The 26,704-nt window shown below is 36.4% G+C and overlaps 1 protein-coding gene across 2 annotated transcripts in view; it reads left to right on the top strand.

Moving 5' to 3' along the window:
- Nucleotides 1–16,001, top strand: part of DNAH8 (dynein axonemal heavy chain 8) — a 119,904-nt gene extending 103,903 nt beyond the window's left edge. For both annotated transcript variants that reach the window (XM_085055084.1, XM_085055083.1), the window contains 9 exons: nucleotides 2,167–2,322; nucleotides 4,356–4,472; nucleotides 5,641–5,742; nucleotides 6,129–6,289; nucleotides 10,768–10,924; nucleotides 11,431–11,583; nucleotides 11,674–11,863; nucleotides 14,840–14,961; nucleotides 15,423–16,001. In XM_085055084.1, coding sequence (XP_084911210.1) covers nucleotides 2,167–2,322; nucleotides 4,356–4,472; nucleotides 5,641–5,742; nucleotides 6,129–6,289; nucleotides 10,768–10,924; nucleotides 11,431–11,583; nucleotides 11,674–11,863; nucleotides 14,840–14,961; nucleotides 15,423–15,710 — 1,446 coding nt within the window. In that variant the 3' untranslated portion in view covers nucleotides 15,711–16,001. The remainder of the gene's footprint in view (nucleotides 1–2,166; nucleotides 2,323–4,355; nucleotides 4,473–5,640; nucleotides 5,743–6,128; nucleotides 6,290–10,767; nucleotides 10,925–11,430; nucleotides 11,584–11,673; nucleotides 11,864–14,839; nucleotides 14,962–15,422) is intronic.
- The last annotated feature ends 10,703 nt before the right edge of the window (nucleotides 16,002–26,704 follow it).

Below are 26,704 nucleotides of genomic sequence, written 5' to 3'. Positions count from 1 at the left end.
GATGCCTTGTGAACAGATTAATGCCTGCAAATGCTTAGTTTCTTCCAGAGAAATATTCCAGATTTCCCCATAACAAATAAATAAAGTATAAATAAGACAGAACACACATGGATAGCACATCTCAGAGAATATCACCTACACAGTTTCTTTGGATGAACTATAAATGGCTGTTCGATAGATCTCAAAGATACATTTCTCGTTAGGACCAGGAAAATTGCTCAAACTCTTACAAAGTACTCTTAAGTCACTCATGATGGTTCCTAGCACTCTCACAGTGGGTCATAATGCTTACTTAATATCTACTGTAATAGCTGTGTGTTGACAATTCTGTGTACCCTTTCCTCTAAAAACCAGTGGAAGTCTCCTCAGTGGTTCTCATTCTCTCTGAATAAAAATAGATACCTTACCTGATATCTAGGATGTGAAGGAGGAAAGGACTCCTTTCTTGAATGAGTCTAGAGACAACCTTCAGTAAGAATTGTCTGTCACTGTGGTGTATGTATAGAAAGCTAGCTGGACTTATGGACTCTTAGATTCTCTCAACAGAAAATGAAATCATCCTGCATCTACAAGGGGTTTATGAATAGCAAGGTATATAAACATACAGTTTGCTTAAAGTGAGGACAAGAAAACTATGAGGGTTGCTAGATGAATCTTCACTGCATTTATCTCAAATTTCACATGTGATTTCCAACTCTACAGTGTCACATTACCTGTTAAAATGTTAACATATTCAGAGATTCCAGAAAATGAGTAATTGACAAACCAAAGCCCCTTCTCAGAAGAAAAGAGAATAATTTGCTTTGCTTTTTTTAATATAGAATGCTCATAAAAAACTGGACAGGATGTCCTTTGAAATGTGATTTTCAAGGAAATGCTGATTTTCAAGTGTTCCTATTCAGTCCAACAGTCACAGGAACACAACCCAGTGTGTCCATGGGCTGCCTGGCATGTTGGAGAAAAAAAACCTCTTTGTTTTTATTTGGGTTCCTCCAGCATTTGTAACTGTCTTGATGATTAGAGATTCTGGTAAGGCCAGTCTGAACTAATAAATTCTCCCATGAGCATAATCCAGCCCTGGGATGCAATAGCCCATATGGGTAAATAGTTACACCATTCTCTGAGATGAAAACCTGTGCTAACTACCACTTTCCCAAATAATTTGCAGCTATGGTTTGAAAATTAAAATTGTGTAGCCATTCTTCCCATTAGGCAGTTTGCATGAAACTAAAGGTCTGAATTCTAAGGGGCAATTTACTGCCGCAAATGTGGATTCAATGCCTGCTGACCAGAGTGCTCAGGAATACTCTCTGTGGAATCTAATTTGGTGCTGTAGACAGCCACAGAGTCCAGAGTAGCCACCGTGAACACAAAGATTTGATCTGAGTAGAAGTGAGATTTTTTTGTATTTACTGTGCAATTGTAGGAACAGAAATACAATGCACTTCTTGTCATTTGTACTGGATAATTCTCTTCCACCATTCAGACCTTGACTTAGGGGTATGAAACCATATGACTTCTGGAAAGCATGCTGACTGCTTCCATATAATAGATGAAAATTTTTAGATCCATGGCCAAGTGTCAGTGATTGTTCAAACCAACATAAACCAAAGGTCTATGTTCAAAATCCTTCGTGGCCTAGTCTAGTATGGCTGGAGAAGAGGAGGTTTTGGGAAGACCTTATTGCAGCCTTTGAGTACTTGAAGAGGCCCATAGAAAAGATGGGAACAGTATAGCCTGTTGCAACAGGATAAGGGGTTCTGGTTTTAAACTGAAGGTTCTATTTAGATTAGATCTAAGAAAGAAGTTTTTTTACAATGAGAATGTTGAGGCACTGGAACATGTTACCTAGGAAGGTGGTGGATGCTTCATCCCTGAAAACATTCAAGGTCAAGTTGGACAGGGCTCTGAGCAACCTGATCTATTTGATGATGTCACTGGTCATTGAGGGGGGTCACACTAGATGGCCTTCAATAGGTCCTTTCCAACTCAAACTATTCTATGATTGTGTACTCCTTTTATGCAGTTTAAGTACATATCAACTTTATTTCTACAAGGCTTCAACTATTTACATTTTATTTATAACTCATAGTTGTGACATTTTCATATGTTGCTATTTTTGTTTCAGCAAACAAATCCAATTCCTTTATCTTTTTTTTGTGACAGATTGCTATAAAGTTCACAAATGAGCCTCCACAAGGTATACGTGCTGGATTGAAAAGAACATTTTCTGGAATAAGCCAGGATCTGTTAAATGCTAGCAACCTGCCTATGTGGAAACCTTTGCTTTACACTGTAGCTTTCCTGCATTCAACTGTTCAGGTATTTCTTAAAAGGTTTGCAAATAGTGTTATCATATATGGAGTCACTCTAATAGAGGTTCCAGGAAAAACACATTCTGATATTTATCGTAGTATCACGATGCAGGACTAAAGCTTGAATTTTTTTAATCTATATTTCAAGGTTCCTTATTCTCTCTCTCTTTTATTTTTATAACTTTTAAACAATTTTCATATGATGGGCATTTAGAATTTGTTTTTTCTTATTTAACTTCAGCTCATCAAAAGTTAGTCATTGGGTGCAAGGGAAAAAATTTCTCTCTGTAGTCAATGAAAATAGATAAGCACTCTGAAACCGAAAACCAGCTTATTTGTCATAGCTGTCTTTCTGTAGGAGTGAATATTTTTCTAGAGTTATATCACTCTTTCTGTGCATTGATTTTAGAGGCAATCCAGATGCCTTAGAGTAGCTGTCTACTTTCTAGATGGCTAAAATTAAATAAAATTCTTATCTGTGTCAATGTGTTTTCTATGTTAACTCCAATGTGAGAATGATGATGTCTATACTTTGTACTTTAAAGATAAATAAGTTTTTAGATCACAATAAACACTAACAATTTGAGCTCTCTGAATGCACCTTTTTTCATCAAGATCTCAAAATAGTTATAAAAGACTGTTTAAGCCCTATGCTCTACTGAGCAGCTCCTACTTTCAGTGTAGGAAGATGGTGAGAGAAGGAAAATTTGTTGATGTTCGCTATTAAGATACAGTATTCTGCATTATTTTCCTCCTCCTACCTTTTTTAAACAGTGAAAAAGTTGTTCTATGTACTGCCTCAGGACTGTAGTGTTCTTGTGGAAATAGAAGATTTATGCTTATTCAACACATCAGTATTTTTTAAATATTTTAAAACTATTACAGCTATTCATCTTTTAAGAAATTTTATTTATGAATTGCTAAGCAACAAGCAATATATATATATAGTCTTGCCTTTAAACTGACCAATTAATAATATTCTTTGGTGACAAGATCATTACAATAAATATAGCTTAAGAAGTAATTCAAAAACTTGGCAGGAAATCATTACACCTTTCTGCAGGGTATTATTGGTTAATGCTGTCTCATCTGCTTATAAACAATATTGGATTTTGAAAAATCAAAGGTGGGTTTTTTTTCAATTTTAGTTCTTTTAAAATCTTGTAGATAGAGAACCTAAATGTTACTTCAGGTGTTAAAAACTGTCAGTCATTGTTGACCTGGTAATATAAACTCTAATAAATGCGTTATCACTTAGTTAATTTTAGAGTGTAATTTATTCATTTGATAAATGTCAGCACTATTCAGCAATTTAGTTCTTAACTTCTTGAATCAGTTTGTTCTATGTTCTGAAAAAAATCATTGAGTGATTTAACTGAGATGGTTATAAGAAGGTTGTGAGAAATCTAATAGTGTTGGATGCTTGAAATGTTTGGGCTACAGAATTTATCTCTTACTTTCATAGTTACTATTTTTCTCTTACTAGAACTGCTATAATTTTATTTCCAAATAGGTTTGCAATAATAAATTTGAATAATGTAATGGTGGCAGCCTTAAAGTTACGAATTTTGAAATACGTACATTAAAATAATACATTGAAACAATAAGACAAAAGTGGCAACCTAGAAGCCTTTGGATAACTCAGTGTAAATTTAGGAGCTTGAAAATTTGAAAATGCCATTAGTATACAGTATATGTAAAAACAAATGAAAAGCTGTACAATTCTAAATGAATCAATTACTTAATATAAAAATTGCATCGTCCACATACACGAGGCACTGCAAACCTGTGACTGATAAACTGATTAGTAAAGGTAGGAAAAATGATTTTGTTGCTTTTTCTATAAATATTTATCCCTCATGGTATAATTTAATATTAACTATATTATTGATGTGTATGAGGCATACAATAATTTCCTAGACTTTCTTCTCCAGTTCAATTCTTTACTCCACTGTTACTATTATGATTATTGAATTTTAATAAGGAAAGAAAATTATAATTTGTTTCATAAATATATTTGTTTTTAATTTTATTTCTAAGGAGCGACGCAAGTTTGGACCTCTGGGTTGGAATATTCCCTATGAATTTAACTCAGCAGACTTTACATCCAGCATTCAGTTTATACAAAATCACCTAAAAAAAATTGACATCAGGAAGGTGAATATTAAAATTTGTATACAGTATATTGAAATGCTTTCTATGGCAGCAGCAATTGTTTTTTCCTCATGTTACTATTTATCATAATTTACTCATTGGAATTCATCCAGTGCCACTTCTAATGATCAAAGCTTGAGATTCTCTGCAAGAAAATAAAGCTGAAATATTTTATGTGCTGTAATGCATGTAAAAATACATAGTTGTTAAGAACTTTAAAATTTTATTTTCTTTTTCACTACTATACCTAAAATTAACAAGTCTATATGTTATCTGTTTTGGAAAGGGAGGTAAAATATTTACTGAGTTTGATAGAGCTAATCAAACTTCTCTACGGCTACTATTTGGTCTTCTACTACTCAGTAGGGAATAGCCATTCCTTGTGAAGCAGCACTTGGCCAAGAGAGAAAGTGAGAAATAGGGATAAGGAGTGGGGTGGGGAGGGTGGGATGGGGAGAAAGAGGAGAGGCAACAGCAGCTGTGAGTGATTTCAGGTCACAAAAGTAATAATGAAACATATTATACATATTTTATATATAATGAGATTTTTCTTCTAGAGAGCAAGGCATATGAGATGTGGCTGAGGGAGTTTGGGTGTTTAGCCTGGAGAAAAGGAGGCTCAGGGGAAACCTTATCACTCCCTACAACTTCCCGACGGGAGACTGTAGCCAGGTGGGCTTGGCCTCTTCTCCCAGGCAACCAGCTACAGGACAGGAGGACACAGCCTCAGGCTGTACCAGGGGAGGTTTAGGCTGGACATTAGGAGGAATTTCTTCACTGAAAGGGCCGTCAAGCATTGGAATGGACTGCCTGGGGATGTTGTGGAGTCACTGTGCCTGAAGGTGTTCAAGAAACAGCTGGACATGGCACTTAGTGCCATGCTCTAATTTGGTGTTTGGTCAAAGGTTGGACTCAATGATCTTAGAAGTCTTTTCCAACCTAAATGATCTTATGATTCTATATTTATAATAGTAGGATCAAGCCCAACTCTTCTATAAAATAAAGAGTTGAGCTCAGTAAATGCATTAGAAATAAAGTATTATTTTTATATGATTTTTCCAGTTTACAATTCAGAACATTATGAGCTTCAGATTATATTGAAATTTCAGTCTGGATACCTTCTTCTTACATATTATAACTACAGTCTTTCATTTGCTTTACTTGCATCCAGGGGATATCGTGGAGTACAGTACGCTACATGATTGGAGAAGTACAGTATGGAGGTCGAGTCACAGATGACTATGATAAGCGTCTTCTTAATTGCTTTGCAAGGGTAGGAGGCCTTGGAAATACAGTTATTTGTCATTTTTATTGGCAGCTGCAATACAGAAATCAGAAGGCTTTCTTTCTGCTGAGTATGCACTTCACCAGTTTATAAGACTTTTAAAAGTAAAATGAATTTTTCCAAACATCATTCTTTGACAGTGCAGTTCTTCCCCTGAGTTCTTGTTTGGTGAGGAGCAGATGCTTAAAAAGACTTAGCTGAAAGTCAAACTTAGTAGACATAATTCTTAATGATTTACTGTTGTATTAAAGTAAAATTAGATGTAGTACCTGAGATAAGAACCCTAGTCCTCCAAGAGTAAAAATGAGATTAAAAAGCCCTCTAAGTAGCACAATAATTGGTGGTTTTCTTTTTTGCCCTTGGATTTTTCACAGGTATGGTTTAATGAACATATGTTTGAGAGCACTTTCTGCTTTTACACTGGATATCAAATTCCAGTATGCAAAACCCTGGAACAATACTTTGATTACATCCAGTTACTCCCTGCCATGGACAGCCCCGAGGTGTTTGGTCTCCATCCTAATGCTGATATTACGTAAGTAGGTCTCAACATATTGAAAACAGAGAACTTTCTTTTAGTATTTGGAAACAAATCCCTATCAAAAGTTTAAGTAAAGTATATTTTTCTTAGCATACCTAGGATTCATGTGAATTTCACTGTTGCAGTGGAACACTTTCTGTGTATGTACATTGTTATAAGTGCAGTATCTTCAGCTCCATTTTACATGTCCTTTTAAAGCAGTTGGAACTCTTATTACTTACTCCTAATGATGTTACTTTTTTTATTCAAAGCATTATAAAACTTTCATATGAACATGTGATAGGTGGTTCTACGCAGCTCAACTAGAGAAAGTTTCTGGTATTTGCCTTCTGTTTCAAGCAGTATATTTTTTTTTCTGTGCACACTTGTTAAATGATTGTCTGGATTGTCATTGTCACTTGGTTTACAAGCATGCCTTTGGATGCAACCACAAACTTATGCTGCCATCAGTTCTGCCATTTCCATTATTTAAAAGAGGATCTTCAACTGCACCAAATACTAGCTCCATTTAAAATTTTATCTTTGACTCAATTCATTATTTCATTGCAAATAATCTGTGTAACAGCTTGACCTTTATTTCCTTCTAATATTATATGCCCAGTGAAAGGATATGAACATCATATTTCTTTCACTGAAGTTCTTAATAATTCTGCCATGAATTATTGCATTTTCATAGGTCTACATTCCACATTCATTGTTTCTTAACGTAGCTATTTTTCTACTTTTAAATAAAACAAATGTTATTCAAATGCAGAGCTGATGTGAAAACTTAACATCTTCTAGCATTTTTGGATGAAACAATAATTTCCCACAATTTCTCAGTCTCAAAGTTGAGAGAATGGTGCCATATCAAGAGGCCTGTATTCTAAGCATGCTGTGAGAACGGTACACAGTTTTATTGTCAACTCTGCCTAGCACATACCATTGTTAATATATGCCTGTGAAGAAAAGAATCTAAGAGTAGATTCTGTTTCAAGTCATTCTCTGATACTTGCAAGACCTCCCTTCCAGAAATGATTAAAGAAGAGCCAAGATTTAACAGAGAACTAAACAAAGTCTCGAAGAGAGAAATGCTTTAGATCCAAAATTAGGCTTGTAGAACAGCTAATTTATAGGAGGAAACTTGAGACTAACACTGTGGGAGCTTTAATGCATAGGAACAGCTCATTGATTTCTCTTCAGTGCTCAGTTTTTTTTTCCACTTGGTACTTCAGCATATTACTGCACTTTAGGCTCCCCCCCGCTTTTTTTTTCCCTGTAGATTTGGCCTTGTAAGTATTTTTTTAGAGTTTGGGGAAAATGTTCAACAGCTTCATGCTTTTTCCCATGTCTTCTCACACTGTTATAGGCAACTATGCACAGGTACTGTGTCTGAATTTCATCTTTGATGCACAGACCAAATGGATTAGCAGCCCATTTAATATAAAAAGTTCCATTCAAATTCTCCTTATAATATTAAGTCACATCAGAGTATGCAGAAGGCTAACTTCTAGAATTGGAACCCTGAGAAAACCAGGACCTCTCAATGTTACTGTTGCTGAGGACAAGAAAAAGCTTCTCTCTCACTAATTTACTGTAACATTTCTACAATTCAGCCAAAAGCTCAATCTGTTGGTTCCAGTTGTAAAGCTTCACTGAATTTCAATGCCTTCATTTAGGATTAACACCTGAATTCACTGAGAATGATTTTAACTTGCTATGTGATTAATAGGCTCTGCAAAAGCCACATAGTTAACAGGTACCTGGGCAGGAAAGGAATATTCTTACGATCTTATGCCAAAACCGCTTCCCAGTTGGTTCCCTACTGAAGCCTTAAATGTAGCTGAATTTTTGTTCAGCTATTGCAGGCTGGTGAATGTAAGGTTTTGAACACCATGCTGCAATAGGTATTGCTCCTTTCTACACAAAGCTGAGGCAATGTTTCTGCCACATTCATTTTTTTCTTAGTTTTAACTTCCAGTACAGAAAATTCCTGAAGGTGCAGACTCCAGCTATCAAATAAGGATAGGCTGTTACATCCAAACTGTTAAGAAAATCCTCTTAATAATGGTTTTTGGAGTAAATCAAAGTCCATAGAAAATTTATTCTTTTTTTTCTTCTTATGACACAATTTACTTTACAATACTGCTTCAGGGAAAAATAATATATAAACAGTCCTTTATCTTACATAATTTTAGGCAACACTGACACTATAAATGAGATTAATTTAATGATGCTGTAGCTTCCTTTATGGTTACTCAAGACTTTCTTAACTGTAATAGAGAAAAATAGATCCTTGTAAAGTGCAATTTCTCTGATCACAAAGCAGACATCTAAAATACATGAGCTGAATTGGGCAACCTAGACAAAAAGCTGTTAGGTACACATTTACACAGAGATATCTACATGTGATGAGGGTCAACCCACCACGTGCAACTTATTTTCTTCTCAGGAACATGGTACTTTGTCTACAATTTTCTGCCATCTTTTTATCATTGTTGTTTGTATCTATACTTCAACGTTTGGTTTGACAATCTATAGAAAGTCAGGTTTTCCAAAGCCCAGAAAAATTTTGTTTCAGAGTGGTTTTTATGTTGAATGTGTCCCAGTTGTATGTGAATGAAATTTCTTGGATTTTAATCTCACTTCCACACTGGAAAATTATTTCTAATTATGTAAATATTGAAATAAATATTTCTTTCTTTTCTATTTTTATTTACAAAAAAGTCTTATTCAAACAGTAATTGTTATTTACACAAGATTCTCATAATTTCTCCTCTCCAGAAGACTCCTAGCTTGTGTCACTAAAGAAAGGAATATCACTAACCTTTGATTCTGTTCCCTTGATGTTATTTTTCAAAAGCTGTTCTTCCCTTTTCCCCAAAGTTTGCATATTGCCTTCTTGTTTAAATTGTTTCTATTTTTGTTTAGATTTAGAAGGACCATTTTTAAAATTCTGTAATATATTATCATTTAATTGGTGTAATAATCAGGGAACTTATACCTTCTACATGAAATGGTCTGACAGCAGTATTGGAAGAATGGTGCTTTACAGTGTGAAGAGGAAGGTTCACATCTCTCTTATCACTGCTTGTTAAATCAGCAAGACACAAAGTAAAGGTTACAACCACCAGTATGTCATCCAAATTACCAATGAAGCCATGAGTCCAAGAGACATTTTATCTTTTCTGTTCATACATAGTCTTGAATAAATCTTTCATGCTTTTAATGGGGCCATAAATTGAAAAAAATTAAGAGTTTTTAGTCTAAAGTCAAGGGTTATTAAAAACCATGAAAGCCACCACCATTCCTACTTTCAGAAGTAGAAATTATATCCTTTGAGAAGCAAACTCCCAGTAGTATTTCTTCTATTTTTCTGATTTATAGTCTTTATAATTGCATTCACAAAAAAACTTTGTTGAAATACTGCAGTATCTAGCTTCTCTAGTATTATGATACTATCTCCAAAGCATCTTTAGATGCTTTAGGAGTTCACACATCCTATCCTTGGTTTCATGTCTTATATAATTATGTATGACAAAGTAATAGAAGGAGATGGGTGCCATATGAAAGTTGAAAAGTAAAACTGACATGCAAAACTATGCTTTGAATTGGTATAAATGTATATCCTACATCACTAATGATGTATGTTCCTCGTAGCTGATTCCATAAGGTAAAGCTAGGCATTGATGATACTTCAGTACTTCAGGCTTGCTTTCTTATTTCCTCTCATAGCTCTATGCCACTGGATAGCACTGTAACAAAAACACTCCTATAATTCTTCTTGTGTTGAAGGACTGATGTGGTCTACTATCTTTCATTATCCAATGCCACACAAATTCAATTCACATTTTTGTATTGATTCAGAACATAAATTTGCATTAGCACTGCCTATGCTTCACTGTGGAATAGAAGTTTTTAACCTGCAGCACTGTAAATCTAGCAACCCTTGTCATTAATCCTGAAACACCTCAAAGCAGAATGAATTTACTAATTAATAAAGGAGCAGCTTGAGGAGTTATACCTCCACCTTTTCCTGCTTCTGCATTACACTTTTAAGAAGTAATTAAAAGAGGGAAATATTCTTCCTTGTTACAGAACTCTTGTTGTGTCTTCCCAACAAATAGCTCTTTAGAAGATCTCAATCAGGAATATGCCAGGGAAGGGTATATCCTTCCCTTTCCTCAAAATCCCCAGTAAGATAGGTGTTTTTGCCACCTCACAATCTCAGCTTGCAGACCACCTTCTTATCCCTGAATTAGAAACACAGCAAGTGTGTAAAAGGGAAGGGGGAAGTTCATATTCTTTAAAACCATGGTAAACCAAACATTATTCACAATCAGTGTGTTAAGGTTGGTGAGGGATGCAAAGGAAAACAGTTGTGTGAGCTTTGATTTGACTTGATGACGCAGTGCTTTTTATGTGTTCTACAAAGTTATTGTTAACTATTAAAACATCCTACGTAACTTACAACGTATTTCTTATCCTCTCAGATACCAAAGAAATACATCAGCTGATGTTCTAGATACTATTACCAACATTCAGCCTAAAGAAAGTGGTGGAGGATCTGGAGAAACTCGTGAATCAGTCGTTTATCGTACAGCTGAAGACATGCTAGAGAAACTTCCTCCTGATTACGTACCTCATGAGGCAAGCTAGTCTTAGTCTTGTCTTACTGTTCTCTCTGTTGAGTTTTCACATTACACATTCCAAAAAAGAAACACTGAACTGTAGGAAAGATCACACAGCTAGTAGCAGATCCAAGTGAGAAGCCAACAACTACTGGCAACAATTACTGCTACCAACATGAATTAGTGTGAAGATTTTTTATTTAAAATCAAGACATCTAACCGTTGGTCATGGAGATACATCACGGAGACTGTGCTTGGACTTCCAAAGCTACTTGTGAAAATAGAAAGAAATCAGTCTTGACATTTTGTGGTAGCAGTCTCCTGGGCCTTCTGGGTGAAGCCCTGTTCTAGCACAATCATGAGCAATTGGACTGCAACAGTTTTAAGGGGATAAATGTTAGTTAAATGATACACAAATCTAATATTTACTTTTCTGAACACATGGAAAGTTAAGATGTCGTATCCTACAACAGCATTTCATCAATTTAGACTTAACTAAAATCCTTCTGTGCTTTTATATTTTAGGTAAAGGCTCGTTTAGTTAAAATGGGAGCACTTAACTCTATGAATATTTTTCTTCGTCAAGAAATTGACCGCATGCAGAAGGTGATCACAGTTGTCCGCACCAGCTTGAATGATCTGAAGTTAGCCATAGAAGGAACTATTGTTATGAGTGAGGCAAGTAAAGTATATTTACTACATAGGAAATATTGTGCTTTAAACTATTAAATTGATTTATTTACTTTGAATATTATCTAATTCCTTCAGAATTTAAGAGATGCACTCGATAACATGTATGATGCTCGAATCCCTCAAGTATGGAGAAGAGTATCTTGGGATTCTTCCACACTTGGCTTCTGGTTTACTGAACTTTTGGATAGAAATGCTCAATTATCTGCTTGGATATTTCATGGAAGACCAAAGGTGTTTTGGATAACTGGATTCTTTAATCCACAAGGTGAGGTTATTGAAAAGACTTGAGGAGTGATGTGATGAATTAAATAATAATTCAATGGTTATACTGCCAGAATATGTCACAGAAGCCAAGATGATAAATGGCTTCAATGTGCTCTCACAGCCCAGAAAGCCAATGGAATCCTAGGTGGCATCAAATGGACTGTGGCCAGCAGGGCAAGGGACAGGATTCTGCCCCTCTGCTCTGGTGAGAGCCCACCTGGAGTGCTGCATCCAGCTCTGGAGTCCCCACAGGAAGGATGTGAACCTGCTGGAGTGAGTGCAGAGAAGGCCATGAAGGGCTGGAGCACCTCTCTTATGAAGACAGGGAGAGAGAGTTGGGGCCATTCAGCCTGGGGTAAAATGCTCTGGGAGTGATCTTTATAGCACCTTCCAGTACCTAGAGGAGGCTGCAAGAGAGCTGGAGAGGGACTTTTCAAAACTGCATTTAGTCACAGGACAAGCAGGGACAGATTTAAACTGAAAAAGGGTAGGTTTAGAATTTATATTATGAAGAAATTCTCTACTATGAGGGAGGTGAGACGTTGGAACAGATTGTCCAGAGAAATGTGGATGCCCCATTCCTGGCAGTGTCTAAAGCCAGTCTGGATTGGACTTGGTCTAGTGGAATTCTCTAATTCTATTTTTTTTATGATCCTGCCCATGGCAGGGGAGTTGGAACTTGGTGATTTTTAAGGCCCCTTTCAACCCAAACCATTCTATGTGATTTCATGATTCTATGATCTTTTAGTCTGACCCATAAACACAGTTTTTATATTACAAGATGGAAAACATACAGTTAATAAATAAAATAATTTATCTCGTTGACAGATTGTAGCATGATATTATACAGCTTCTAAAGAAATTATACTTAATAATACAGCTTTTAAAGAAAATATTATTTTTCTGTGGTTTAAAACTGTTTAACTCATTCCAAACTGTAAGCTGCAAGTATAGAAGAGCTTCAATGTAGAGCAAGACATTACAGCAACAACAAAATTACTTTTTATATTACAGTAAGAGCAATCACTCACTGGAACAACCTAATCAGAGACATGGTAGAGTCCCCATTTCTGGAGATTTTCAAGATATAATTGTACAGTGCTAGATAATCTCATCTAGTCTCCCTTTCGCATGAAAGGTTGGACCAGGTGAACTTTCAATGTCTCTTCCAACGAGAGCTGTTCTATGATTCTATGAATGTGCAACTGTACCAGAATTTATAGCAGTTATCAGTCTTTCACAGAGAATCATAAAAATATAGTTTTCATGGTGTAGCCATTTCACAGGTTATTTAATGAATACTTTCTTCAAATTCATCAAAGACGTGCTATGAAGTACAAGTAAACATTATCATTATCTGTTATAGATTGATGTTTTTATCATTTGGAGGAAAGAGGAAGGAAAACAAATTTTAACCATCTCCATGAGTAAAACACCCCATTACCTTATTGGGTGTGTGTGACAGCTATGAGGTGGTTTTTTGGGTTTTCTTTTTTTTGTTGTTGTTTTTTCCTTTTTTAAATTAGGATTAAGCTCTGAAATTCTTGAATTTGTGATGCTCCTGCTCTTACTGGCCTTTCTATAGCCAGGACTGTAAAAAGTACTAATACCAAAGTTTTTTTTAGAGTCACTCCAAGAAACAGTTGAGGTGTCTGGGCCACATCCAATTTATTATTAAACAATGGTATTGGGATGCTAGTCAAAGCATCACTCCATTTGTATCCTAAGTGGCACAGCTGATAAGCACACTGATCTCTAGTGATTCAAGAGCAGCACTCACGGTGGTGTAAAAGAAGATAACGGACCACATTCTTTGGACAAAAGAAAACATCTAGCCTAATTGGCAACAAACCAGAGATACAGAGGGTCTTGAACTTTATTATTGCTTCAACACCTGTGTTTAAAAAAAAAAAGTACTCCTGCAGCTAGAGAGAGGTTTGCTAAGTGCAAAATGTGTGCTGTGTGTAGGGGTGAGGTGAGTATATTCGTAATATTACACTATATTTTTAATACTGCTCACCAGGGAATTCACTATTAAGTATGGAGTTCTTTATGTTGACTTCTCTTTCTTCATCTCAATCTCTATGACAATTCCAAGTGATTCTCCACCTAGTTGCAATAAATAGCAGATATCAAGTTTTTGATGATTTCCTTGTTATCTTCTCACACACACAGAAATAACCAGGTATTTGCTGCTAGTTTTTCGGGTTTTGTAGATTTTTCTTTTATAACACATCCAAACCTCTTTGCTGCCCAGTCATCTGTGCCTAAAGTATTCAGCCCTTTGCATCTCAAACCTTTTTTATTTCAAACCTCTGTAAAGGTTGTTCAAAACAATACTCAAAAAAAATCACCTGACTTGCTGCTTAGTTATATGCTCTACCTTCATTTCTGTCTAGGACTCCCTTTTTTCCCCTAACAAAACATACATTTTTCATTCTTCATAGGTACTGCGTTGACTAGATTCCCCACACTCATATAGTTATGTTATTATCATATTCAAACACATATTTTCTGTTTTCCATCAATGAAATTCATTCTACTTTCATTTAAAACTCCTCCACCTTTTAACTAAGTTGCCTTTACATAAATGTCACATCACACAACGGATAACTTGTTTGCCTTGGAATTCTTTCTTGAAAGACACCTTTATCATGGATCCTGTAGTTGACTGCCTTATGATAATTTAAGTCAGTGTCCTGAACAAATATGTCTTAAAAGACTAATTAAATAGAAAATAAAAAAGTACATGGCATTTAAAAATATTTGTCCTGGTGTAATGCACACTATGCCACTTTTGTCATTTGCTCCTATTTTGGTCCCGAAGCAAAGTTTGCTATCATTAGTCAGGATGCTCATTTTTAATAGGACTCTGATTATCTATCCATGAGTTCACTGCAGAACCATGCTAATAACTGAGCAAGATTTTATTTTATCATGTGAGATAAATACTAAATGTCTGGTTTAATTTCTCAAGGATTCCTGACAGCAATGAAACAAGAAGCAACTCGAGCACATAAAGACTGGGCTTTAGATAAAGTTGCAGTGCATAATGAAGTGCTAAAGCTAACCAGAGAAGAAATCACATCATCTCCTGCTGTACGTATGACATGCAAAGATGTTTCAGTATTAATTTTGCTATTTAGTTTATATTACACATCATTGACTTATTTTGGATTGATAGAGGAAAAAGTTACTATGGTTTTCACCTTAATGTTTTTGCTCAACATAGAAGACAAATACTAAGTATGAAGATTTAAATTTTTTAAGTTAGAAAAACATTTAGTTAAATGAACGGTTGCATTTTACCACGTGTTGATTTTTGGAATTTCCAGTAGACTTTAGATGAAACTTTGTAGTGTATAGACTTTATTAAACAACTTTTGTTGCCATCCATTTAAGTAGCATTATCTTCTGAAAAGGATTAGAGTTTAAAATCAAATAGTTTGAAGAGATTCAATGTCACATACTTTTTACTATAAAACATATATTCCTTTTAACGGTTTAGGACAATCATTATGCTTTATATCTTGTGATGTATCTGCTTACCCTTCACACAGGAAGGAGTATATATCTACGGGCTCTACTTGGAAGGTGCAGGCTGGGACAAACGAAGAAGCATACTTGTTGAGTCTACAGCAAAGATTCTTTTTGTCCAGCTGCCTGTGCTCCATATGTATGCTGTGGATTCAACTAAACCTCGGGATGCCAGGCTCTATGTTTGTCCTCTTTACAAGAAGCCCATGAGGACAGATTTGAACTTTATTACAGAGGTCTTTTTAAAGACAGCAAAATCTCCAGACCACTGGATTCTGAGAGGAGTGGCTCTTCTGTGTGACATCAAGTAAGCTGTTTTTCCTACTATGGCAGAAATATGTGGCGCATGTAAAAATTACATGTGTAATTCTTCCACTGCTCTTAATTTGCTGGCTACTTGTTGTTACACTAGAAATTGCATTTCAGTCCTAGCTTAATTTTTTTTTGGTCTGCTTTCAGTAATGTCAGTTTGCCTAGGCTGTTTGTTGATAGTTTTAAAGTAAAGCTTTTCAAATAAGTTCTTTGCTTGTAGGCTTTGAAGTTTGCATTATATTACTTTTAAATGAATATTTGCTTTAATAATGCAATTAATGTCAAATAAAATGCTATTAACCTTTAAAAAGAAAAACTTCGCTTTTTCACATTCTTTCACATGTACAACTTTTAGCTTGTTTCAGTGACATATGATGACAACAGAAGAAATTTATAATCTCCTAGACACAAATTTAAATTCCTAGATTCTGCATGATACACACATTATTTTCTTTGTGTCTGCATAAAATTATATTACAGAAAAATATGTTTGATCCATATTTTTTGCTTGGGCTAAGAGCTCACTTGTTCTTGTTAAACTACCTAGATTAAGCAAAACTACACCAGGAACATTTGTCTGGAATATCTGACAGAGACCAGTATGTTCTCTGTCCCATTTAGTTGTGTGGGAACAGAAGGGGAACAGTTCCAACTACTTAATATGGATTTTTTTTAATTAGAGAACCAGATTATTTACATGGACAATTATTTTTTTCTGCATTTTATTTTAGCTCTAAAGTACAGATTGCAATCCTTGAAATGATTATCACAGCATTATTCTGTGATGATACCCAGGAATATCCTAACCATGAGTTTTCCAGACATAATTAGCATTAAACTAATTCTATTCATGTAATACTAAACAAGATATGCAGTCTACACTACCTCTTTAACAATCTGCATAAAGTTTCTTCCTTCAGATATCTTTGTTTGGCAACACAGTTTTTCAGTTACACCCCATGACTGGAGTACGTTCTTCCTTTTGCCATCCAAGAGTGTTCAAATGCATCTACTATGGCAAATTGCACCTACCACTTGATGAAGTCCCAGGCATCTATTGGGATGATAAAAAGCCCTTCCTTGAGTTAAAGTCCTGTGGCTTTCTGTTGGAAACCAGCATCCCAGGATATCCTCTTGAAAAAAGTTTGTGGCGTATAGGAAATAACAACACACAGACACAGCATCATGAGCAGAGTAACAAAAAGTAAGACCTCCAAAGGCAATTAAGCAAAACATTTCTTCTCTCTCCTCTCCTCTACAGATTTACTTAGATTCAAATACAAGAAACTAGCTGGTGTTAGATAACTTTTACAATTTCTGTTTATTTTCAAAAGTTTGAGCATCTGCAAAAAAGGGGGAAAAAGTCTGACTGCAACTGCAAGGCATTTTGCTCCAAGTAATCATAATATTGATGATAGTACTTGTGGTGGGTTGACCATCAGCCAAGTGCCCAGCTGCTTGCCCTGCCCTGCCTTGCTGCAGCAGGATAGGGGAAAGAATTGCAAGAGCAGAAGCTGAAAACATGGGGATGAAGATGAAGACAGTTTAATAAGTGAAGCAAAGCAAATCAAATTAAGGAATTTATTTACTGCTTCCCACTGGCAGGCAGATGTTTAAGCACTTTCTGGGAAGAGCCTCAGCACACATAATGGTTACTTGGTAAGACAGACTCAATAACAACAAATGTCCCTCATCCTACTTCCTTCTTTGGTGCTGAACACAACATCATACTGCATGGAATATCCCAATGGACAATTTAGGTCAGTTGCTCTGGCCTTATCCCTTCCCATGTTCTTGCAAATGTCCAGTCTATTCACTGAAGGGGCAGAGGGGAAAACAGTTTATATCCAAAAACCAGCACAAGAACTGTAATTCCTAAAGGGTTTTTTCCTGGTCTAGCCTTTCAGCTTAATTACAATGGAGAAACAATGTGTAACCTTGAATGCCTCCACAGGTGGAAGATGTGCACTGTCAGGTTTACAAGTGAAAGTCTATATGGGAAAATAGCAGGGAAAGTGCAAATTAATGTGCTGAGTTACAGAGCTTACACTGAAGGTTATGTTATTCTCCATCCAGTATAATATCAAGAATAGAGACGAATTGTATATTGTTATCTCAGCTAAATCATATATTGCATCAGATTCTTGAGAGCATCTCTTTCTTCTGTTTGTCAGAGTCCAATCACCACCTCCCATCTTCTCTGCCCCTGTCTAGGGGTTTGTTCCATTCCCTTTCCTCAATATTATGCATTAGCTCACTACTTTCTGGTTACAGTGAATGTTAATTTTCATATAGCTTTCCAGTTAATTTATGGAAATAACCTATGTTTTGTGACAACAACAATCTACTATGTATTCAGAGGGCCCTTTTTTTGTTTCTGAATGCTTTAAGAATATTTATGAGGTATTTTCATGTCCTGGTCATATGTAGGATAGTATTCTTACACTTAATTTGTTTACACCCAGCTCTTCAGACATCTAAAGAGGTGCAGTTAATTACTTGAACCACAAGTCATTTCTCCCAGCTGTCATAATCTATAGGAATTCAAGATGTCAGTTAAAGACTTTTCACTCAGGAATCTTCTATACCTCCAGGATATTGTAATAAGCATTCAAATTCCTAAATTACCTCTAGCACAGTTTATTGGATTTTTAAAAGTAACTAAACAAAGTTACTCTCTGCAATTTTTAATGCTCATTTGCCATTCAAGTTACTGCTGTTCAAGTTGTGAGACGGAACTGTGGTGCCTGAACTGACAAATACAGGAATACCATGTTAACAAAACACAAATATTTAACAGATGATCAAAAAAAGACAAGTGCTTGAAATATGACATTTAAGTAGTCTCTATGAGAGAAGACCTAACTCATGAAGGTCTGAGTCTGAGAATGTAAAGAAGAGCATGTCCAGAATTAGCTTAGAGGGTGCATCCACAGGGTGTATTTTTCTTTCCTCCCTTGGTGGAACTGTCACCCAGAAGAATTTTCCTGCCCATTTACTCTGATTTTTAGAGGTAATCCAAGCCACTGAGACAGGGGAAGGCACTTCTACTCTTTCTGCTGCTTTAGAGCAGGCACATTAATTGGGAGTCATTGATCTGCTGGTATGTTAAGATACTTTTCACAGAACTTTTTTGTCTTAGGTGATGATTCACGAGAAACCTGAAGCTTGGCTCTGTGATGAGGTTTTATGTGACAATGGCTAAGAATTAATAAAAACTATGGAGAAGAGCTTCCAAATGGCAGGAAGGGGACGAATTTTTTTCTGGTCAGGTTTCTAAATCTCACAAAACCACTAACTGGAATGAGCTTGTTACAAGAAGGTAACATTTCAGCTAAGTTTTAACTTGAAAGATTTGTTAATTCCATGGAATCATTTTCTTCATCTACACCATCTGTTTCTGCCTCCAGATTCTGGTCAGTTGCAACTAAAGTTTGTTCAGAATGTTCATAGTTTACGGAAAGATCCACTGATTTCTTATTAAGTAACCTCATTTACTGAACATATCCTTAATATTTAAACTAATTCATTTTTGATAGTCTGGAAAAATATCTGGTAGCGGTATGTAAGTGTATTTCTGTTGACACAAATACTGAAAATCAAATGTATGGAATGTGCAAGCTGCAGTTTTAAGTATGTTGACCAAAAACATCAATATACTTAATTTTTGAATATTTGAATGTAAATGCATTGCTGTGACAAGTCTCTCATTCAGATTTCTTCATAAGCTACTGCTATTATTTATACTCCTATCATCAGAAACACTACACCAAACACTGTAAGAGCTGGTACTTGTATCTGCACCACACAAGCAGGATATTCCTGAGGTAAGTCTAGTTTTATAAAAGCTGAAACCCCATGTCTTTTCTGGTGATTAGCACTGCCTTCAGAGCACCAAAGCCATGCATACATTAACCCTTAGAAATTCAGAAAAGCTATTTTTTAACTTAGCAATGCTCCATGATAAAAGTCTAATTCAGAATTTAGATTTTGAAACTAGAAATACTATGTGATTTTTATATAGCAGATATTAGGAAGGGTCAATAAGGCACTGCTAACATATCTGACTTATTTTTATGCCTCTTTTATTTCCATTACAATTTCTAATTTATTTGATACAAATATATGCTGATAACATCACTGGGAACATCTGAACAGTCTCTGACTTACTGCATTGACTATTTAATAAAGGAATGACTCAACCAAGGTATTAGTTAGCTTAATGGCTAGTAATTAAGGAATATAAGTCCAAACTTATCCAATTTCCACTATCTTCACATTCCCAGATGTCAGAAAGGATTAGTGGTTGCATTCTGCCAGTTGAAAAGTTAATTTTTTTAATTCTTAACTTGCTGTTAGATCTTAAAATTTGCCTTATATATTTGTATCCTTTGTTATGAAACAAGATACTCTTCACACCATTCCTGTGAGATTTAGTCTTCATCAAAATTAATTTAGCGTTTTTCATCAATACTGACATCTCATGCAAAATTCATCCTTAATATCAATGCCAACATTTACCTTACCTTAATTAACATACAGTTATCAGTATTTCCCTCCTAAGTCTTATTCAGCCCCTGGGAGATGTGATTCCACTTTCTGGATATTAGGAAAACACTACTTTTTAATATATCCAGGACAAAATGATACACCTAAAGTTAAAGAATTTCCTCTCTGACTTTTCCCCTACCCTTGTCCCAGCTCCTGGACTTTCCTTGTGGATCTGCAACTTCAAATGTCTTACAACATCAACAGGCTGACTCCTTCAATTCACCTTATGCTTCATTTTCCCAAGCAATCATGGGAGAATATATTAACAGGTAAACTGTCTGCAGCTTCCTGCATAGATTTACTACTCAGTAGTTTCTCCTACTAGTGTTTGTATATGTTTGATATTCAGATTAGTCAAGTGGTTGCTCAAGAGGTTAACTGATTAAAACCCCAAATATTAATTTCTCAAAGTCTTCTGGCTAATCACCAAAGTGGGATTTCTGTGAACAGGCACTCAAAGACAGAATGACCATTTGCCTTACAGACACAGCAATTCAGAGAGCTGTGTTGAACAGGTAACTGCCCTTTGTCCCTGCAGCTTCAGATCACCTGGGATCAGGCTGCTGGATAGCAATGGAAATGAAGGATGGCTGGGGTCACCCTCTCTTTTTAGGGGGATGTTTATGATGTGACAATCATCAGCCTCAAAGACACTGTGATTAGCAGTTTGTGATCTCCCCACTGAGCACAAAAGTCAAACTCCTGTAGTGTAAAAGGTCCTGTAAACATAAATGAAAACTATTAAACCTGCATAATTACAATCTAGAGAATTTAAAGGGTACCCTTCTCTCTCTCTTTAGTCATAGCCATGATAACACATGGGAAATCCAAGAAAAAGGTTCCCCAACTCACTTATTCATGCAAGGAATATTTTGATGGGAAATGCTAGACTATAAAGTTTTATTTCTCAAGAGACACATCCTGTCCCTCTTCAAAGGATATTTTTCTCAAAAATCCATTTAGATACTGCAGACAAGCAACAAATGCTTGTCTCAGCATTTGGGAAGCATTTCACCGAGGGGATAAAGGCCCCACCTAGGAGGCATCTAGCAGCACAGCAGACAGAAGTTCTCTCTGTCTCTTTGGAAAAGACCAGTATTAGGTCATGGCACAAGATGTGTATCAAACTTTACAAGGCAGTTTTCCTCTTCTGTATTGAGATTTCCTTTGGTGGGAAAATATTGAATGGAGTGATTTCCAAATAATTTCATCATGGAAAAAAAAAAGCTACCACAATGAAAGAGGAAGATGGGAGAGTAATAGTACAGTCAATTTTACTTAATAAAGAATAAGTTGACTTATCTTTTCTTGCTCTGTTCTGAGTCATTGCTTCCTATTTTCTTGTAAAAAATGAGGAGAGAAATTGAATTCTTTGCTGAGAATTTCTTACCATCATTTTCTTCCATTAGTTCATCCTAGCAGCCTTCTATAATCCAAAATACAATCCTTAACAAAGCTTTTTGAACAGGTGTTTTTAATCAGGAAGTTTTAAATAGGAGTCAGGGATTTTGGTGAGAAATTCAAAATGTAATAAAAAAGTTATTTTTAATATATGACAAGACTAGCTTTGACATTTCTATAATTCTAAGATTTTTAAATATTGGAATGACTGGGTCATATTCACAAATTAACCCAGAGCCATATGAATTCTTCAACAACATTTTAAGGAAAATATTTAAATCAATGTCTTCTTTACAAGACAGAGAATTGAATGGTATTAAGTTAAATACCTATCTAAATCATTCCCTTCATACAATCATTACGCAGAATAAATTTCAGAAAGCAGCTAGACTCCAAAAGTAGATACAACTATTTCAGTTCATTAGGTAGTTTACAAAACTTTGGTATAAAAAAAATTATATTTGCATTCCTTTCTTTGTTGTCATCACGAAATGTATAGCCTGAGGTGTACAAGCCATACTGTTTGAGAACTGAAAAATGGAGTTGTCCTTTCCATACAACCAGGGCCTTACGTCTGGAACTGCAAACGAGCAACGGATTATGTTCATTCATTCTGAGTCTGTATCTACAATTAGGGAAAGCTGCTTGATTTCAACCCCTGCATTCCAGCCCTGCAGATCCACCATAAGACACTTCATGAACTGAGCACATTCTCCTACATGTGGGCCGGTAACTTAAGTAACAGAACAATTAGAACTTAAAAGCACTAAATTAAAATTACCGAGATTTAATGCCAAATGTGTCTCACAGCCAACAACCAGAAGAAATTCTCCTGCTTCCTAATGCTTTTAAAAACATTTAGAAGTTTTTTACATTGATCTGTCACATAAGTATTTGCAGTAATTATGTTCTGATACAAATTAAGGAAATTCTGTGCTTTACTAAGAAGTACAAATTAATCTAAAGTTCAGGTTTCACAGTGCAAGTAATATAATTTAGTATCTCCAAAGATATTGAAGAATATATGGCTCCAAGACAAGATGTTCTTTCTAAACACCAGTGTCCTATAATCACAGTGGTTTATACGTTAATAACTCTCATTTGAATAGTTCTGTTCAGAGACAACTTTTTCTTTTTTCACCAGGAGGCCTACAGAAGGATTCAGCTTAGATAAACTTTTATTTCACTTAAGTAGGTATTGACATGAGTTACAACTCTACAAACACCATTCAAATTCAATGATTCAACACTAAAATTCTTCTTCTTCCTTTCCTAAGCACATATTTCAAATTTCTAACTGATTTATTTGAGTTACTTCACAGGTGCTAGTTCTCAGCTCAGACACTTTAGCTTTTGATGAGCTTGGAAAGATCTTTACTGACAGTTCCTGTTAGCTCCGTAGAGAAAAAAAAATGAGCCAAAGCACATTCTCTGCTGCAGCACACTACAGGTACAAAACACAAGAGCAAATGGCTCTTGCCTTTCAGGCACTTGGGCAAAACTTGTACAGCCACTGTACAGGGCAGCCACTCCCTCCAGTCTTCACTTAAATCCTGAGTCTAGGGAAACACCTAATTCTCCAAGTGTCAGCAACCCTGTACCCTGCAACTTTAAATACACACATACAAGGTAGAAAGGAATAAAATTTCACTAAGAGTTTAGATCTATTTGCACTGAGATCCAAGAGTATGCCTCTATGCCAAACAAACTTATTATGAAAGATGATGTTTATAAAAGCTAATAGTTAGTGGTCATGGAAAAGCATGAAGTGCATAACTTGCAGTTAAAACTGATACCATTCCTTAGGATACCGCCTATGGCATCTTAGGAAAAATGTCTGCTTCTCAGCAAATGTCACAGCAGAAACAATTTCTCCATGACACAGATTTTCCCCTTCAGAAAGCTTCAGAGACAAAGCATTCAGTCTCCCGTGGGACAGGGATGTTACTTTCTGCATATATGAGTCCAGTGGTGATAATTTTCAGACAGCAGAGAGCCCAAACCCTTGTGAAGGCTTTGTCCCTTGCCTGCAGTTACGGTTATGACATCTCCACAGAAAGGGATTATCAGTGGAGATTACTGAAAGAGACACTGAACTTTTTCAAAATGCAGTTTTGTCCTCAAAATATAGTCAATTACATTAAGAATGCTTTAATGGCCACGGAATTATGATAATTTCTGTGTTGCAGTGTAACTGCAAGGCAGCTCCTCCTTTACACGTGAGAGGTCTGGTCCAGCTGGAAGGTAAAGGAACAAGAGAGCAGTAAAAAATCCTGCATTTTAAATAGCATCTGCAGTCCTTCAGCTACAGAAAAAGAAGTGCTTGCCTCAACAAACAAAATTCTGAAGTTGAACAAAGCTTCATCAACTCATTGCATTATACTTTTCAAACTGAAAGGATCACAGCTCCATTCAAATTTGGATAGTTTCATTTTAAAGATTCACTTGACTACTTTCAAACTGCTCTTTTCTTGCATAAACACTGATAAGAGATCAAGCAAAAAATTTAGTATTATTAAAAACATTAATAAATATAACAAAAATCAGCAGACCCAGGTTTGAGAGACAGCTTTCAACAGTATTTCCCCACAAAAAAGATTTTAATTTATTGAATAAATACCTTTCCAAGTCTAGGAAAATGACCTCTCTTTTAATAAAGTCATTTAAGTCAACAGGATTTGTTCAGTTTTCTGAGATTTGACAATAACTTCTTAACGGGCACAGCAAAAATGCACCTGTTCAGAGTTTACTCTGATTCACTTTGTTTTTTTCTTCTATTCATACAGATAACACTAGTGTATGTGTTGTGTTAAGAGTATAGAAATTTAGCAATAAAATAAACTCCCTCACACTCCAGCTGGTCCTGGGAGATCAGAGGGTCTGGGTGCAGCTGGGATTGATTTCTGGTTATAACCAACTTTGCAGTAAGTCTGGTCATGTTCAGTAGGAACCTCCACGAGCAGAGATTCACAAATTCTGCAATTTCAACACGGTGGATCTGGTTGTGTTCAAGAGGAACTCGTGCAATCATAGATCCACTAATAACGTGGTTTAGTGTAGCAACAGAATAACAGATTCAGAATAGAGGTTGATAACTGCACTTGCTGAAATAGAGCTAAAATAGTAACAATAATAATTGTATGCAGAAGCTTACCAAAAAAGGCATCCTCGCTTGGGAGGAGGGAGAAGAGGGGAGAAGAGAGTAGCCCATCAACTGTCCTCAAGATCCTTGTGGGTCTTCCTCCTAACTAGGTGACATTTCTACCCTGCTTGTGCACAGCACAATCTTATACTCCTTCTGCTCCTTATGTACAGCATGACCTGAGGGGAGAATTGAGTAACATAGTCATGTATGTGGTAGCATGTACTCCATCGAGCTCATTAGCATATGCAGGTTTTTAATTTTAATATTTAAATGTTCCTTAATTAGGCAAAAAGGTTTTTCTTGGCCATGGTGTCCTTCAAAGTTCTGGTTTTTGGACTTTGTTCCATTCTGTGCATTTGTTAGAGCCTGAACAGAGCCATCCTATCTCCAAAGAACCTCTTCCTTTGGCCAACTTTTTCTCTCTTGACATCAGCCATGCAGATCTCCATTCCCAAAGATAACACAGAGGGTACACAGTGTAGGCTGTAGATAGTTAAGCCTTAGTCCTTGCCTGGCTGCTTGGTCATCATCCCCTGGTATGATGTCATCATGCCTGAAGAGTTCCCTTTGATTATTTCTGGAAAGTGGAGTTGTTCTCCCAATGAAAATTCCTGCTTCCAACAGGATATATGTCACCATCACAGCCCTGATGAGGTTCTTCAATGGAGACACGACCCTACTGAGGTCTTGCAAAAGCAGCTGGCCCTTTGCTGCACACAGGTACAGGGAGTCACCTTGGGAGCAGGACTCTTAACTGGAAAATTTAATTAATGAGCCTGGTGCAGAAACAATAGAAAGCAGTAAAGGTTTGTGTGTGAAATAGGTGCACCATGCTACGGCTGGCAGTGCTATCCAGGCGGAAGGGATTTCTCTACTTCGAGGTTTCTGTTGCCTGGCCTGAAGGTAGTAATTTTTTTTTTTTTTTAATCTTTATTTTCTCTAATTTTAGAAAATTTGAGGGAAATATCTTTTCAGCCTTCAGTCAACCAAACCACAATGGCAAATTCTTTCTGCCTGGAGTTATTACTTGGAGTATTTTTTGGAGTTAGATGTTGAGACGTAAGCACTGCCCGGGCAATTCACACTGAAGAATTTAATGATTTCATGATCTCACAGCATCAATGCTCTGACTACTTACATTTCCAAAGCATCAGACTGATGCTGTGTTGTATTTGACCATTAATGACCATAACCATTAATATTTAAGCTATTAACTTTTTTGTATTCCAGCTGCATCTAACAGACCAATGTGAAATTATCCGCACTTCGTGGTTCAATTTTGAGCTTTCCATCTAACCCTGATGGCTTTGTATGCTTTCTTCTCCCAGATTCTGGTGTAGAATGCGACCAAATATAGGTGATTTAGTGCAGGGTTAGTTTTACTAGTCAGCACAGCCAATAAATAAGAACAGTAATATGAATCTAGCACAAAGCAGATTCAGAGCCTTCTTTTGCTAGGAAAATAAGTATTCTAAATCCTCCAGATTTACACATCCAACTACCGCCGGGACTGGCCTGTGCCCCGTCTTCAACTTAGAAACCAAGCTCTCATCTGCTCTACGTGCAGCCCTGCAAATTCACCTTATAAATGCATAATTGCACTCACTATTATTAAACCTAATAAAACTCGGACGTCACGAGCAGCATGAAGGTCACCAAGATGCCCAAGCCTGAACAGATTGAGAGTCAAATAAAAGAAAATAAGAAGTTGAAAAGGTGCAGGACGGGATCGCAAAGACGCTTCCTCGGTTTTGTTTCTTTTTTTTCCCTTCCCCTCCCCGCCACCCCCCGTCCGCCCGATCGCCACCCCAGCGCTCCCCATGTCCGCGGGCGGGGCCGGGCCGGGCCGGGCTGTACCTGGGCCAGCCCCTCCCCGCCTCCGCCAGCGCTACAAAA

The sequence above is a fragment of the Lichenostomus cassidix genome, chromosome 3 (genome assembly GCF_008360975.1).
Source record: "Lichenostomus cassidix isolate B80296 chromosome 3, HeHo_3.0, whole genome shotgun sequence".
NCBI lineage: Eukaryota > Metazoa > Chordata > Aves > Passeriformes > Meliphagidae > Lichenostomus > Lichenostomus cassidix.
This window is presented reverse-complemented; position numbering and strand designations above follow the sequence as displayed.